Source organism: Calypte anna, chromosome Z, assembly GCF_003957555.1.
Source record: "Calypte anna isolate BGI_N300 chromosome Z, bCalAnn1_v1.p, whole genome shotgun sequence".
In the NCBI taxonomy this organism is placed as follows: Eukaryota; Metazoa; Chordata; class Aves; order Apodiformes; family Trochilidae; genus Calypte; species Calypte anna.
The window spans coordinates 59,746,323-59,762,170 of NC_044274.1; the positions used below are offsets into that span (position 1 = coordinate 59,746,323).

At 40.0% G+C, this 15,848-nt stretch overlaps 1 protein-coding gene across 3 annotated transcripts in view; it reads left to right on the forward strand.

Moving 5' to 3' along the window:
• The window catches only part of MTAP (methylthioadenosine phosphorylase), a 32,552-nt gene extending 16,704 nt beyond the window's left edge, over window positions 1–15,848 (forward strand). For all 3 annotated transcript variants that reach the window (XM_030467956.1, XM_030467957.1, XM_030467955.1), the window contains exons 5-8: window positions 3,020–3,122; window positions 6,114–6,353; window positions 6,874–6,996; window positions 14,936–15,848. In XM_030467956.1, the coding sequence (XP_030323816.1) occupies window positions 3,020–3,122; window positions 6,114–6,353; window positions 6,874–6,996; window positions 14,936–14,974 (505 nt within the window). In that variant the 3' untranslated portion in view covers window positions 14,975–15,848. The remainder of the gene's footprint in view (window positions 1–3,019; window positions 3,123–6,113; window positions 6,354–6,873; window positions 6,997–14,935) is intronic.

Consider the following 15,848-nt stretch of genomic DNA (forward strand, 5'->3'; position numbering starts at 1 on the left):
TTTGAATGTCTGTTTCATTTTAAAAATTGTTTTCAGTGGTAAGTCTTCCCCTGATTATCTTTGCTAGTAGATGTTAGACTGGTGGTTCTTTGCAAGTAGGGACTGTAGTTTTGCCTTCACGGGAGTGTATCATCTGTAGGAGTGATTGCATTATCATAAATGATTATGGAAACAAAGAGAATTTTCTTTTGGTGTCCCTGAATAGGCAGAGCATGCTGAGACTGCTTTGTATACACCACATGACAGCGTGAATTTTCATTTTGTTAATTAGTAATAACTTGTTGATAATAACTACTGGAACAAAAGGAAAGGTGAAGGTGCAAGTTGTTGAAGACAGTTTGTCACTGATTGAAATTATTGTTTTATTCACTTATTTTAATCTGATTTTGTTTCTTAGCATTAGTCATAGTAAGCTTTGCCATAAAGTCTTGTGTTGTTGTTATAAAATCAAAATGAAGGAGCAAAATCCATCTTAGTGTCTGATTAAAAGTGTGGCTGTTGCTGCAGGGTGAGGACTGCAAACTCTGGGGACACCTTATAAACTACACTATATGCAGCTTTGAATTTGAAAAGCAGTAAGGGCAAGACAGGCATGTCAAAACTATAACCATGCAAGATCTGGCCTGTCTCATTGAGCTTGATCACAAGTGGTTATGCATAAAAAACACACATAGTTGTTCCCAGGGTAAGAATTTTACTTTTTCCTGTACCATCATGCACTGTTTGGTAAAGAGACAGTGTGAGGATCTGTTCAGAGCTCTCTGTGGAGCCCTGTGGATGGGTGGCAGAAGCTATTCAGACAGCTAACTGCTTGCCTGCAGTTCTAAGACTACTACTTTCAGGTGCTGCTTCCTATTTCCCCCATCTCTGCTTTCCCTTAATCATTCCTCTGGATTGTGCACTTCTACCACTAGTAGTATGCCTAGTTTCTAGGCAGGCACTTGGTGACTTCTTCCTATTTTAATATAAACAATCGGACAGTTGTACAACATTCAGTTATGATCTGTTGTTTCTGATGGGGAAAGAAATAGAGAGTAGTTCTACACACTTAAAACTGTGACAGCTAAGGAGCAGAGAGCCTTTGTTGAGTTCTTCACGTATTGTTTCTTGCTGGCTCCAAAGTCAGTCAGGGTGTGTGGGAAGGGTCTTGAAGAGAGAGCAGCTTTCAGAAGTTACTGTTGCTTACTGTGTAACTCTTGGTTTCTATGGCGGAAAGGTGAGGAAAGCATTTGTGATTCTGTAACCTTCCTTCTTTCTACAAGGGGTAGAGAGAAACAATATTGTAGGTGCTGAAAATTATCTGCTGCCTTCCTGTACAGATGAGGATGGCCAACTCCTAACTTGAGAAGCAGGGCTACTGAAAGGAGAGACTGAAAGGCATTCCTCTGTGCCAGCCATTACTCCACAGCCACCTCTGGTTCTTTCCATCTGTGGCAGATTGGTTTACATCTGCCTTTATTCTCATCCAAAGCCTAGGAACTTATGGAAATACCATCTACATTTAATAGTGCTGCCTTTGCAAGGTTGCAGCCTTCCACGCAGAAGAGAAATTGTTGCTAACACACAAAGTCCATTGCTCAGAGCAGTCATGGGTCTTGCCATTGTTGGTGATGAATATAGTGGCGTTTCTTTGTTTAGAATATGTAGTGATGTGGCCGTTCTCTCCAAAGAACAAAAGATACCTGAAAATCACAGATTGATATGTGTACATATTCGATCTTTCTTCAGGGTTTTTCTGAGTGAAAGGACCTGACTAGAAATATTTGAGGAGATGGACTGTGGCTTTCCTCATTTCCTCCCAGTTTTAAATAATTCATTAGCAGACACTGAAAAAAAAATGTGTAAAATCAGATATATTTTATTTGCAGCTCTGCAGTATCCCATCAAGGAAAAATTTGTATTAGTGTTTCAACCAATTTTAACAGTTGTAGCCTATTTTTTCGTATGTTTTAATTTGCTGATCTCCTGATTTGTAATCTCACCCTAAGGCTATTCTATTGGTACTTGTTTGGTTTGCTTTCTTCCAAATCTACTCTAAGATGCAACTTGTATTTAAAACCCTTTCTTATGTATTTATTGTTGACTTGGGTGGGGAGCTGTTGTGAGTTGTATTACCTGTATTTTGACAGTGGATTGAATTGTGCTTTTGTGTTACTTTTCTCCTACGAAGTACAATATGTGGCCTACTGGAAGGAAGAAGGGAATATCTCAAAAGAATTTTGTTCCAGAGGGTTTTTGCCATCCAGTTGGCTGAGTTAGCTTGAAAGTTTGAAGGTAAAGTGACAGTGGGTAACAGTTTCAGTAGCTGTCAAAACTACATGCTTGATGGTTATTTCTGTGGCCTGTTTGACCACTGCTGTGCAAAGAAACAGTTTCTCAGTTGAAAGAAAGGAGGAAGGAGGTTCTTCTTCTTGCAAGCTGCCAATTCATGTGTGTAATCTTTCTGAGAAAATACATCCTGTTGCAGGGCTTTTCTGGCTGAATTCACACCTTTTTTTCCAGATGCTATCCTATAAATTCGCATCCCTTGAATGTAGGAGTGCAATGATATGAACAAGGTTTGTGTTCATAAAGGACTAGCTTTGGGGTATTTCAGATTCGATTTCTTCTCTTTCTGAAAGCTTACTGCACTTTTTTTTTTTTTTTTTTTCACCCAAAGATTACTTGCCTGACTATTAAATTTAGCTAATTTCTTTTGGATAGAATGACAGCATAATGTTCCTGTTTACAATTAGGAACAAATCAGCATTTCATTATCTTATTAACAATAGATTATCTCTAATGAGTTGACAATGCACTACTGGAGCATTTTTTTATACTTTTTTTATATACAGTTTTATACTCTGGAGCTCAATTCCGAAAGGTTTGTACAGAAGTGAAACCTGATAACAGGTGGTCATTCATATCATTTTGATACTTTTGTTCTCTCCCAGGAATGCAATGTTTTTGGATTTGTGTAAATATTTTTCTTCCGTTTTCTCCTGACTTACCTCTCTGACCATGTTTCCTGCTTTTCTAGGACAACTCAAAGACATTGTACTTTGTATGATGGGCAGCATTCCAGTCTTTCAGGAGTTTGTCACGTTCCAATGGCAGAACCGTTCTGCGCCAAAACCAGAGAGGTTAGTGAATTCTCTGATGGCATTTAGAAATCCCATTTTATGGCACTTTTCTGTGCATTGTAGCAGTGGGTGGTGGTGGAGAGTCAAGCCTTAGTTAAAGGTAGAAATGAGACAAATTACAGTACCCTTCTATTCTTAACTGTTCCACTTAGTTTTGTCACTAAAAGATTTTCAGATTTTAGAAACACTTAGACACAGCAGTGTAAAACACTGCTTGCATTTTCAACACCTTTATAAGCTTCTGGGAGGAGTGTGTCTGTGATGAAATATGCCACCCTTGTGTATTCTTAGACCTGAGGAAAAAGGAAGGTGAAGACTGAACTGCACATTTTGTGTGCATTCTTGAAGGGCACAGGGTGCTTACAGAATCAGTCATACCTGCTTAAGAGACTTGGTCTCTGTGCAGTCAGTTACTGCAGTGAGCAGAGCAATGATGAATTTTGATTGGGTGGACGAATCTGCCCAGAGCATTGAACAAATATTTGTACTATCAAGGTGTCCTGCTTGTGCCACCAATTCACTTCAGTGTCATTATAGGCCATTTTTGTTAACTGGCCTGTCACTGTGTCGTTTTGAGATATCCAGCCCTGTTAGAACTGTGCTTGAGTGCACTGAGAGTCAAGGTGTTCTGCAATGAAGTAAAGACATTTTAAGTTCCATAACAAAACAAACCACTACATATTACACATGTACATGCTTTTGCTCTTCTTCCATCAAGCATCTAATTATGTAAAATACTTTGCATTTTCTGTGCAGTAAGAGCCTAGACATGTAATATTATCAAAGATTTGTTGGCTTATTGACTTTGAGCATGGTGTCATCTCATGCAAGATACAAGGGGTGTATTGAGAGCTAACTTTGCACTTCCTGAAAATGATTAAAGCTAGTGTTTTACTGAAGTGGTTGGGTGTACTTCACTCTGTCTCTCTTTGTCATTTTTTAAAGAAGCAAGTAGATGTGCGTAATGCGTTTCCTGAGTTTGCAGGAAACTACACCAGGGCTAGTTTCCATTCAGTTGTTAAGTAACTAGAGGCAGTGTTCTTGGATATACATTTTTGGAAAGCCAACAGAGAAATGCTCTTTTTCAAACAGAAAAAACGCCTAGGTACTTCCCAGTCTCACATGTGATTATTCCTCATTAGCTATGTGGTCTAATCAGTTTAACAGATGTTTTAAAGAACATGTGGGTTTGAGTTCTTAGTGAGGCTTGAAAAAGGATGCCTTTGACTTCATTTGAAACTACCAGATGAAAGTGCTTAAACTTTTTTCCTGGAAACTATCTCTGTAAATATTTGGAATCATTTCATCTCAGTTTATCTTGAATCAGGGAAGTTTCATAGATAAAGCAATAATAATAATAAAGCCAAAATTATTAATATAATAGACTAATAATGGAATATGAACTTTATATTAAACTACGTGTGCAAATGCTTGAAAATACTCCATTTTATTTGGTATATGCATTGTAAGTTAAATGAGAATCTAAAAATAGTTTATCTTTTCTCCAACTGCAACTTTTGAATTATGTAGGGTGCCCTGGATACTACTGCTTTGAGAAAATGGGACTCACTGCAACATCATCGAGGGAGTAAAGCTGGAACTTTGTAAAGAGTTTTGGGGAAATACTGCTCAACTGTGGTTTAGGTCACACCCACCGTTGAAGTCTATCGATCTATTAACAATGTGTGATTAACTGGCAAATATGAATGATACATTTAAAATTAATTTCACCAATGATCTGCCATATTAGGTGTAATAAATATTAAATTAACCTAAAGCATGTTAATAAGCCACTAGAAATTTCTAAGTGTGCTGCTTTATCTAATCCCCAGAAGCTCTGCTTTGCCCTTACAGACAGGTTCATGCAGATGCATGCACAAATACCCTTCCCCAGCACATGTGGGTTACATGCTCACCCTCTTTGTTCTGGAGTGTGTGTATTGACCTGTTCACGTGCATCTGCAGTGGCGATGTGTACTTATGTGTACTTATGCTGCTCCACACAAATCCTCTGATCCACATGCCAGTGAGGAGGCACCCCACAAGTAATGCAGCACACTCAAGGTAGTGCTGCTTGTTGCTGCCAAGTATGGTGGACAAACCAACCATGGTGGAGTGCATGGCTTCCCAAGGGGGTGGCAGGGAGGCTGCTTTCACATGGCCTATATGAAGGTCACAGTGCTGACAAGCAGCTTCCTATGGTGTCAACTAGGTTTCTACTGCTTGCTGTTCTATTGAGGTCTGTCCTGCCACAGCTTTCCTTGCTGCTTTTATACTTCTATTCAAGCTTTTCTTTTGATGCTAATTTTAAATTAATGTCATCAGTTACTTTCCCCTTCTGACTCAGGACAGTTGCAGGTGTCCCAGTCCTATTTACAAATGCTTACTCCATCTCCATCCTTACTCCAAATGCTTACTCTTACTCCATCTATATCAACTGGTGGTAGCAAGGCCGTTTATCAAGAGAAAAAATCATGATGGTTCTACCATATAGAAGGTCCTTGTTGGACCTATAAAGACTAATGTGAGGTACCTGGTAGATGTAAAGTGTATGGCCCTGTCACTGGCATGGGAAAATAATTTCTCTGCAGATTCCCAGGGTATTCTTTTAGTAATTTTCCTCACCAGCTCAACTCCATAAGTAGTGCTCAGTGGAGCTTTTTCACCATTCTGTTTTCAGTGTAAGCACAGCCTAAGTAACATGCAAAAAATTTCTGTTCTCCAGTCTTTTTCATCTTCATTGAGAACAGTAGTCTATCTGCTAGTGACAAAACCAGATGAGTTAGAAGTCGTTCCTGTTAGTAGCACTATTAATTTCTCTCGCTGGATAAGGGAACTGACACTGTCAGGACTTTGGGCAGCTGTGGCCGTATGAAGCTTGACTGCTTTGTATAAAGCTAATTTTTTTTGTTATGTCAATTTTTGAATGGGATGCAAAAGCAGTGCATCAGGGGAATTATTTCCCTTTCCTGATACTGGCATGTTTTGCAGGTTCTTATTGAGACTGCCAAGAAGCTTGGACTCCAGTGTCATTCCAAGGGAACAGTGATCACAATTGAAGGCCCACGCTTCAGTTCTCGAGCAGAAAGCTTGATGTTTCGCAGCTGGGGAGCTGATGTTATCAACATGACCACAGTGCCTGAAGTGGTTCTTGCAAAAGAAGCTGGAATGAGTTATGCTAGTATTGCCATGGCAACAGATTATGACTGCTGGAAGGAGCATGAAGAAGCAGTGAGTAGATTTTTTTCCTCTGGGTCTTGCCCTGAGAACCTGTAGGTTTTGATTAGATCACATACTGAACTAAGTCTTTTCTTACTTGCATCAGTATCACTGAGTTATTCTGGATGACAGATGGTGAAAGTAAGAACAGAACCAATTGTTGCTATTTGGTTCATTTTCATAAACTTGCCTTGCTACTAGCAAATGTTTTGCCTCCTTTCATCTGACTCAGGGGTGTCTGTGTGTATGATGAGCTCTGTTTAAGAACTTGTCTTCCTGTAAATTGGTCTGGTGGTTTTTTCTTTTGCAGCTCTGTGCAAAATGATGTATATACTTGAGTTCTTCTGTTTGTGTAAACTATAATCAGACACACACCCACAGATGAAATGTTTTTACTGGCTGAAACAATTGTGGCATTTTAAAGTTTCACCTTTTGACTTGGAGATGTAGGAGTTAAGTGAATTTGTTTTGAGTATTTAAAATGTGTATCATCAGTATGGAGATGCATGACTCATATTTTTTGTATTTCTAGGTTTCAGTGGATAAGGTTTTAAAGACACTTAAAGGGAATGCAAATAAGGCTACTAGCATACTCCTAACAGCTATACCTCAGATAGGTTCCATGGAATGGACAGATACCCTGCACACCCTGAAAGTAAGTAGAGACATGAATCTGAGTACTGAGGACAGTGAATACATATATACACATAATATAGGTGTATGTTCCAAGGTGTTTCTCGTTAAATCACAGATTCTTGGATCATATGCTTCAGCAAACCAAATCCATTCAAGATGGGCAAGCATAAGGGCTCTCACAAGTTTTATTGCAAAGATCTACAGTTTACAAAAAGTGTTATCAGAGTGAAAAAAAATTAAGGACATCTGTATATGGTTGATTAAGTGTTCTTAGCATAGGTAAGATAAAAATCTATAAGATAATGTGAGAATTCAAATGAAAAACCTGTACCTCTGCTCAGCTTTAGCTGTCTTAGAACAAAGGACAGCCAAGCAGGGAACAGTGAACCAAACCAAAGCTACTGTGCTCTTTTAATATGTAGAAGGAGAGGACCATGTTACAAGATATGGGTAATAAACAGTCTGAAAGTATTGGAAGTGTACTCTCCCACAGGCTTCAGATCCACAGTACCTAAGAAAAGGAAAAACATTTCAAAATATATTGATGAGGGAATTTTAAAATTTTTTTTTAGACAGGAGTTTACTTACATGTTTTATATTGCCTCTTTCACCAGCATAGTTGAGATTAATTTCTGGCTATAGCCTAGAGAGAATGAATAACAGTAAAATATTTTAGGTATCCAAATTCTCTGTGAGCTTTTTGTCACAAATAGCCACTTCCAGGAGTACCAGAGTATAAAGCATGAGAGCAGCCTGGATGTGAAAGAGTGCAGACAGAAGTAGGCCTCTAGAATCTCTATTAGTGAGTGCAGCAGCAGTCTGAAAAGGAGGAAATCTGTTGAGGAAACTTCTGAGAGAGTCCAATCTTTAATAGCTCTCTCTTCTCTTCAATTTTTTTTTTTCCTCTTTTCTGAAAGTCACTATGTTGACTGAAATTTGAATGGGTAGGAAAGATGAACACAGACATAAGTTATGTCTTCATATACCTGAAAGTATGTCCCTGAAATTCTACTCTCAACAGAACCGTATGTGCTGTAAAAATCTTCCACATCTTCTGATTGGGATCAAATTTTCAGTTTTGTTTCCAGTATTGTTCCAATTGTCTGAAATACCTAATTTGATATCCTCTCTATAGTTTTTTTGAGGTAACCGTCTTTTCCCTTTTCCATTTGCAGTGCTGAGGAAATTGTGTTGTGGATAGATAAAGGAGACCACAAAATCTGTATTCCTTTGCCCTTCTAATCCACAGAAAACTGGGGCATACTTCTTTTTCTTCTTTTTTCTTTTTTTTTAATACAGATACCTGGTTATACTAAAAACCTCAGAATTTGAACAAATATAAAAAATTCAGCCACTTTCATTATACTGGCATACAAGCATAATGTATGTAGTATATAATGAGTATAGCATAATGTATATAGTATATAATGAGTATATAGTGCTGGTTAGGTACTGCCATCATTTCTGCCAGGTGTACTTCGGTAAGCAGTATCCTGTTGCTTTCCCTTTCATGATGGTCTTGATTCTCCATTGGGAGTGAGAAGAGCAGGTGACTGCAAAGAGCTTGCATGAGTTTGCAAGGTTCTGCTTTAATGAGCACTAATCCTTTAATTTGATTGTCATCTGTTTAAAATACCAATTCAAGTGTTTCCTGCAGCTCAGCCCCTATGCTATGGTTCTCTGAAAGAAAATGTGGTACACCAGAGGAAGGGTCACTCCATTCTAATGTACTGTCTTAGACTTTTTCTCTAAGGCATCTGTGGCTACCTGGTATCAGTGGTGAATATTGAGATAGTTTCACTTTGTCTTGACAATTAGGTGTTTATGATTTTTGCTCATAGTGGCTTGGCTTGAGAGATAATATAGTGAGAAAGGGAGTTGATCTGAAGAATTAGAAGGGGAAACAGCAACGAAGTATTGGCAGTAGGGCTTAACACTTTATGTCAGGAAGGTAGGAGCCACAGTTGGTTTTGATTTAAAACAACCAAGTACTCTAGAAAAGTGACAGGAAAGTCTGAGGCTTTGAACGCTTCCTCTGAGTTGACTTAGGAAGGACAGGGATGGTTAAAAATCCTTCTGTTTGAGGCGTTAAATTGTGATAAAGTAAATGATGGATTAGTACTAAGCTTCTGTTAGTGAATAAGGAGAAAATTTATGCAAAGAGAGGTATGTTACCTATGTGCCTCTGTAGGAGTATGTAGTTGAACTATAAAAGGTTTTTATAACCATTCTCCTCATAGATATGAAGTAGTCTTCTGTGTATTTTACTGTAGGAATTTTGAAGATCAGATATGAGTTGGTTTTAACTGATCTTCTCGGAGGCACCTTTTCCCTTAGCTCAAGGGCACCTCTTGCATGTTCTGTGGTAATGTGGTAAGGAATGGAAAAAAGGAGGGAGCTGAGCAAGACTGCAGATGGAACCTTGGGTTGATGTCAAGCCATGCCAGCCTACATCCAGGCCACTGCTGGGCATCTCAAATGGGCATTTGCTGCAATGTGTCTGTTTGTACTCTTTGGGAAAGCATGTGAAACCATAAAGATCTATATGGATGCAGCTTTTCCCTTCTGAGCTCTGTAATCTGGCTGCTATGACTGGAGTAAATTCACCAAGCAGGAGAAAATATGATGCTAATCCCTTTGCCAAGATATATTTATCTTTCTTCTCCCACAGAGGTATGCATTCCACCCACACAAACATATGCAATGATGTCACCTCTAATCTCATAATAGTTTTTAGGAAACCCTAGCGTGTTCAAGCAAAAATATCCAGAGGCTGTTTTTTTGCTAAAGGACAGGCTGTCTGCTATCTCTTCCTTTACACTTGTCGTTACATCAATTATATGCCACTGAGTAAGTGCAATTTGAGAATTAGTCTTTTTAAACTGCCTAATATGTCTTTACACCACTATCTACTGACACTGTTGCTTTAAAAAGAGTTGCTTTTCCAGGCTCAGGGTACACGAGCTTGAAAAAAAAAATAAAAGCCAACTTTTCTTCAGGTGCAGCATCTTCATAGTCTGTCATTTTGAGATATGGCCCTTACTGTTTCAGAACATGGTATGACTGTATTGTAATTACATCATGGATCAGTAGAGAATGCTATTGATCACTGTGGCCCAAATGATTTCTGGCTGGTGTCAGGGTAGTAGCCTGTCCAAAACAGAATAGAATGGGTCAGCCATGGGTGAGGTACAGCTGGATCTTCTGTTCACTGTTGTTTAGTGAGATGATAATCACTGGCAGTTATTGCTATAATGCTCATGAAAGAGCATTCAGCATCTTGTGGGGAGTGAGGAAGGCAAGTAGCAGAGTGCAGATGATGTAGTTGGCTCTTTGAATCCCAACCCTTAATTGTATTGGAATTTGTTGTGCTGAGGCTGAGGTCCCTACCACCATGGGTGGCCTGAGGACTAGGGGAAAGCCAGTGTCACCCCAGTGTTCAGAAAAGGCAAGAAGAAAACTACAGGCCAATCAGCTTCACTTACATCTGTGGACAGGTGATGGAGCAGCTCTTTCTGGACATCATCTCAAAGCACATGGAGGAAAAGATTATCAGAAGTAGTCTACATGGTTTCCCTAAGTGGAAGTCATGCCTGACTAATTCAGTGGCATGAATGAATAGATAGATGAGGGAAGTGCAGTCCATGTTGTCTACCTTAACTTCAGCAATGCTTTCAACTCTGTCTCCCACAGCATCCTCATAGGAAGTGTAGGTGAGATGAGTGGGAAGTGGGGATTATTGAAATATAGAGCTCAGAGGGTTGTGAATACTGGCACAGAGTCTATCTGGAGATCTCTAACAACTAATGTTCCCCAGGGGTCAGTACTGCTTCCACTCCTGTTCAGTATATTAATCAGAGACCTGGATGAAGGGATAGAGTGCACCCTCAGCAAGTTTGCTGATGATACAAAACTGGGAGAGGTGACTGACACATCAGAAGGCTGCGCTGCCATCCAGCATGACCTGGCCAGGCTGGAGAATTGGACAGAGAGAAATCTTATGAAATATATCAAGGACAAGTGTAGGGTTCTTCTCTTAGGGAGGAACAACCCTGTGCACCAGTACAGGTTAGGGGATGACCTAGAAAGCAACTCTGTGGAAAAAGAGTTGGGAGTGTTGGTGGGCATCAGGACGACCATGAGCCAGTGATGTCCCCTTGTCACATCAGTCATGGCATCTTGCAGTGCATCAAGTAGAGTGTGGCAAACAGATCGAAGGAGTTTATGTTCCTTCTCTATTCTGCCTTGGTGAGGCTGTATCTGAAATACTGTGTCTGGTTCTGGGCTCCCCAGTTCAAGAAGGGCAGGACTCTGATGGAGAGAGTGCAGCAAAGGGCTATATAGATGATTTGGTGACTGGACCATCTCTCTTACTAGGAAAGGCTGAGGAACTTTGGTCTTTCTAGTCTGGAGAGAAAAATACTTGCAGGGGGAGCTTATCAATGCTTATAAATACTTAAGCAGTGAGTATCAGGAGGATGGAGCTAGTCTTGTTTTCAGTGGTGCGCAGGGACAGGACAAGAGGTAATGGGCACAAACTTGAACATGGGAAGCTCCATCTACACATGAGGAGGAACTTCTTTACTTTGAGGGTTACAGAGTACTGGGCAGGCTGCTCAGAGAAGTGGAGTCTCTGTCTCTGGAAACATTCAAAACCCTCCTGGTTGCCATGCTGTGCACCCTGCTCTAGGTGAACCTGCTCTGGCAGGGGGGTTATACTAGGTGATCTCCAGAAGTCCCTTCTAATCCCTGACATTTGTGATTATGTGATGCTGTGAGTTCAGATGAGCATGCTTGGGCTTAACCATTGAACTACTAGGTGTCATCTCATGGGAAGCATCTCTGAAGGGGCAAGGAGCTCCAAAAAGCTGGCAAGTCTGTAAGGGCAGCATTGTCCAAGAGCAGGGGAGATCCACAGAAAGACCAGTCACGAGACTGAGTTGGCTAAACAAAAAACAGAGCTGTGTATGGAAACATAGCCTTCAAGGGTTGGAAGCAGGCAAGAACTGCCAAGAAGGTATCCAAAAATAAGATCAGGCATGTAGAGGTGGTTTCAAGAAAAGCAAGTCTTGCCTTTACTTGGAAGGGATACTTATAAGGGATGCCAGAGGCAATAAGAACTTGAGCTATTATATTGATATAAAAAGCTGATCAAGTAAAAAATTATGAAGTGATCATATTAGTGACAGCAGATAGTTTCAAATGGGAACCAGTATAGTGGATTCTTTTTTTATCTTTGTTAGGAAAAGTTCTGGTGAGAGAGGAAAAACTGTTGAAAATAATTTTAACTCAGTGAATTTTGCTCTGTACCTTTGTTACTGTTAAGGCTCAACCCCTTGAGAATCCATACTGGGGTGGTAAAAGAAAAGTCAACATTAGAACTGATTTTTCTTGCAGCATGACTGTAAGAAGATCATCTTCTTGTAACATGTCAGATCTTCTGTCAGTGCTCCTTTAGTAAAATTCTGTAGTCTGTAAGGAGACCTGCTGATATAACCTGCCTTTTTTGAACTTCTGTACTAGCCTATGTGAGATTTAATTTGTTAGACCTGTATACAAGGAATGATGCTGTACTTTGATAAGAGAGCTGTGATAAGTGAACACTGTGGAGCAGTTCAGATTGGGTAAGGCATCCAATAGTGTGTTTCAGAACACTTCATCATTCATATACTTGAAGCTGAAGGGTTTTAAAAGTTAATATTATTTAGTAACTTTTTCTAATCTATCATAAACAGAAACTGACATTCAGAATTTCTATATGCAGAACTCTGATCTTCTAAATATTCTTGAGTCATTTCTTGAGTAATTTTTGTGACTCAAGTGAATAGACTCAGGTGAATAAGGTGGAGAGGGATATTTCATCAAGGCTTCTCTTCAACCATAATTGCATTGGCCTGCCTACTGCAGTCCTTGCAGACCAAGGACCTTTCAAGAAAGCTGGAATTCAAGTGTTTCTCAGGTCCTATCCTTTAACGTGGCTGATGTCAAAGTGGCTTGTCCCTACATATTTCATTCTCTCCCAATCGATGCACCTTTAGAGAAAAGTTTCTGTTCTTGGCAATTGTTTTCATAATTCATGAAAAACACACAGAAATCACTTTTTTTTTTTAAAGGAACTTCCTTTTCAGAGCATTCTAATCACATTTGTGAAGAGCTTTCTGTGAATGTGATGTATGTAAGTCAGTATGGTGGCTTTAACAGTGAGAAGCAAGCTGCACATTTTATCATTTGTAGCCTGTGAGCCAGCAGTCCTGAATTTAAGTGTTCCTGCAAGATGATTGTGTAGTGGGTTGACCCTGCCTGGGTGCCAGCTGCTCACCAAGCCCCTCTTTACCACTCCTTCAACTAAGTAGGAGAAAAATATGATGAAAGGCTCATGAGTCAAAATAAGGACAGGGAGAGATTGCTCACCAGTTACCATCATGAGCAAAACACATTCAGCTTGAGGAAGTTATTTTAATTACTATCAATCAGATCTTACTAGGATTATGAGACATAAAACCAAATCTTAAAACACCTTTCCCCATCCCCCCTTCTTCTCAAGCTCCATTTCACTCCCACTTTCTCTGCTTCCTCACCCTGAGTGGTGCAGGGGACAGGGAATGAAGTTGAGCCATAGTTCATCACATATTTTTCTCTGCCGTTTCTTTCTCCTCTTAGGGAGGAGTCCTTTTCCCCTGCTTTAGTGAGGGGTCCCTCTCACAGGAGACAGTCCTGGGCAAATACACTACCTCTATGGAAGCACTCTACAGCATTTTGTTTCCATATAACCTCTGATGTAACTAAACAGGTTTTATAGCAGTAGACATCGTTAACTCCTCTGTAGTTCATATAAACAGAAACTGTGAGGGTGGTGAGACACTAGAACAGGTTTCTAAGGGAATTTTGGCCCCCTCCCTGGAAGTGTTCAAGTCAAGGTTGGATGGGGATTTGACCAACCTGATCTAGTGAGAGGTGTCCCTGCCCATGCAGGCAGGTTGGAACCATATGATCTTTAAGGTGCCTTCTGACCCAAACCATTCTGTGATTCTGAGTCCCTCATGCAATGTGCAGTTCTTCATAAACTGCTTGGTGATACCCTTCCAAGGGGTGCAGTCCTTCAGGAACAGGCTGCTTCATTGTGAGCCCCTCAAGTCCTGCCAGCAAATCTGTTCCAACATGGGCTTCTCTCTCCATGGGTCCACAGGTGCTGCCAGGAGCCTGCTCTAGTGCTTCCTACAGGTTCACAACCTCCTTCAGGCATCCACCTATTTCAGCAAGGGTTCCTCTGTAATCAGCAGTTGGATATCTCTTCACCTTTAACCTCCATGGGCTGCAGGGAGACAACCTGGTTCACATGGTTCTTCACCAGGGACTGCAGAAGCATCTGCTTCAGCACCTGGAGCACCTTCTGCCTCTCCTTCTTCACTGACCTTTGTGTCTGCAGAGTTGTTTCTCTCACATACTCCCCCACATCTCCCTGGCTGCTTTTGGGCAGCAGGTTTTTTTTTTCCTCTTCTTATATACACTATCTATCCCAGAGCTGCTAACACTATGTGATGTGCTCAGCCTCTGGATTAATCTTGGAACCAGCTGGCATTGGCTCTTTTGGACATGGAAGAAACTTCTGCTTCTCACAGAAATCACCCTTGAGGCCCCCTCTGCTGCAAAAACCTTCCCATGTAGACATCAAGTACAGATCAAATGCAGATTGGTGTTCTCAGTACCAACAAGCCTGTTATATGGGTGGTTTAAAGAGTTGCAGTGATAAGTACTTGAAGTGCTGTGGAGTCTACCCTTCCTGTAATTTGTTTAACTCTTTTGGTGTTGGAGTAAGTTGGAGATGTTATGCGTATCAAAAGAGTTAAACCTGTTTGAAATCCCTATGGAAACCATTTGGTCTCCGTTGATATTTAAAAGTAGTTCTGCTCTGCATTGGCAGAGTAAATATTCATCTACTTTTTGACTTTGTATTTCAGACAACAGTGCAGTGTTCAGTCATTCTGCCAAAGCAGTAACAACCTGGATGGACCTTGAAGTTTGAGCATTCACAAGGAACAGGGGATCACTTTGGAACTTCCAGAGGTTACAGTATCTTCAAAAAAATGTACAAGTATAAAAAGAATTGAGTAAACATTGACCAATAATGGATGGTAATGATTGATAATGTATAAGATGGCTAAAGTTAGATTTTGAGTGTGTTTTAAATTCAGAATAGCTTTACTGTCAAGCTGGATCAGGCAGCAGCCAAAGGAAAAAGTCACTAGGGAGTTGGCATGCTCTGTTAAGTGATACTTTTTAGTTGATGGACAAAGGAAAAGGGTAGGTAATATTATGTTTTGGTTTCATAAAATAAGATCTAAGAAAGCAGATTCACAGATCATGCTACATGCTTTGCTATTTCCGCCTTCCAGCTTCTCTCTCAACAAGGCAGATGGTTACAATTCGCTTCAGAAATATACCAGAAAAACCAAACAGACTATTTCAAAATAGAATTATTTTTTGCATACTATTTTTATACATTATCCATATTTTTCTTTCAGTGGTTTTTTTTACAAGCACTAGTTTTTGTTTGTGTGGTAAAAGACATGGTTTAATAATTGTGGTGATTCCTTCACAGCAGAAGTTGTCTAATAAATGAATGGTTTCATTTTAAAAAACTCAGTAATGCCTTCCAGTTTGTGCCTGAAGATGTACTAATGTGACTTGTAGATCTGCACAAAAAGTACTCTGCTGCCTGTGTCCTGAACACTGTGCTGGCGTTTTGCTGCTCCAGTGACCTGAACAACATTGTTTTAGTTTCACTTTGAAGTGATGAATGTGCTTGAGTGCTTTGAATGTATACATTTCATTTTCTAGTACAATTTTACTTAAATAAAATAATGTGCTGCT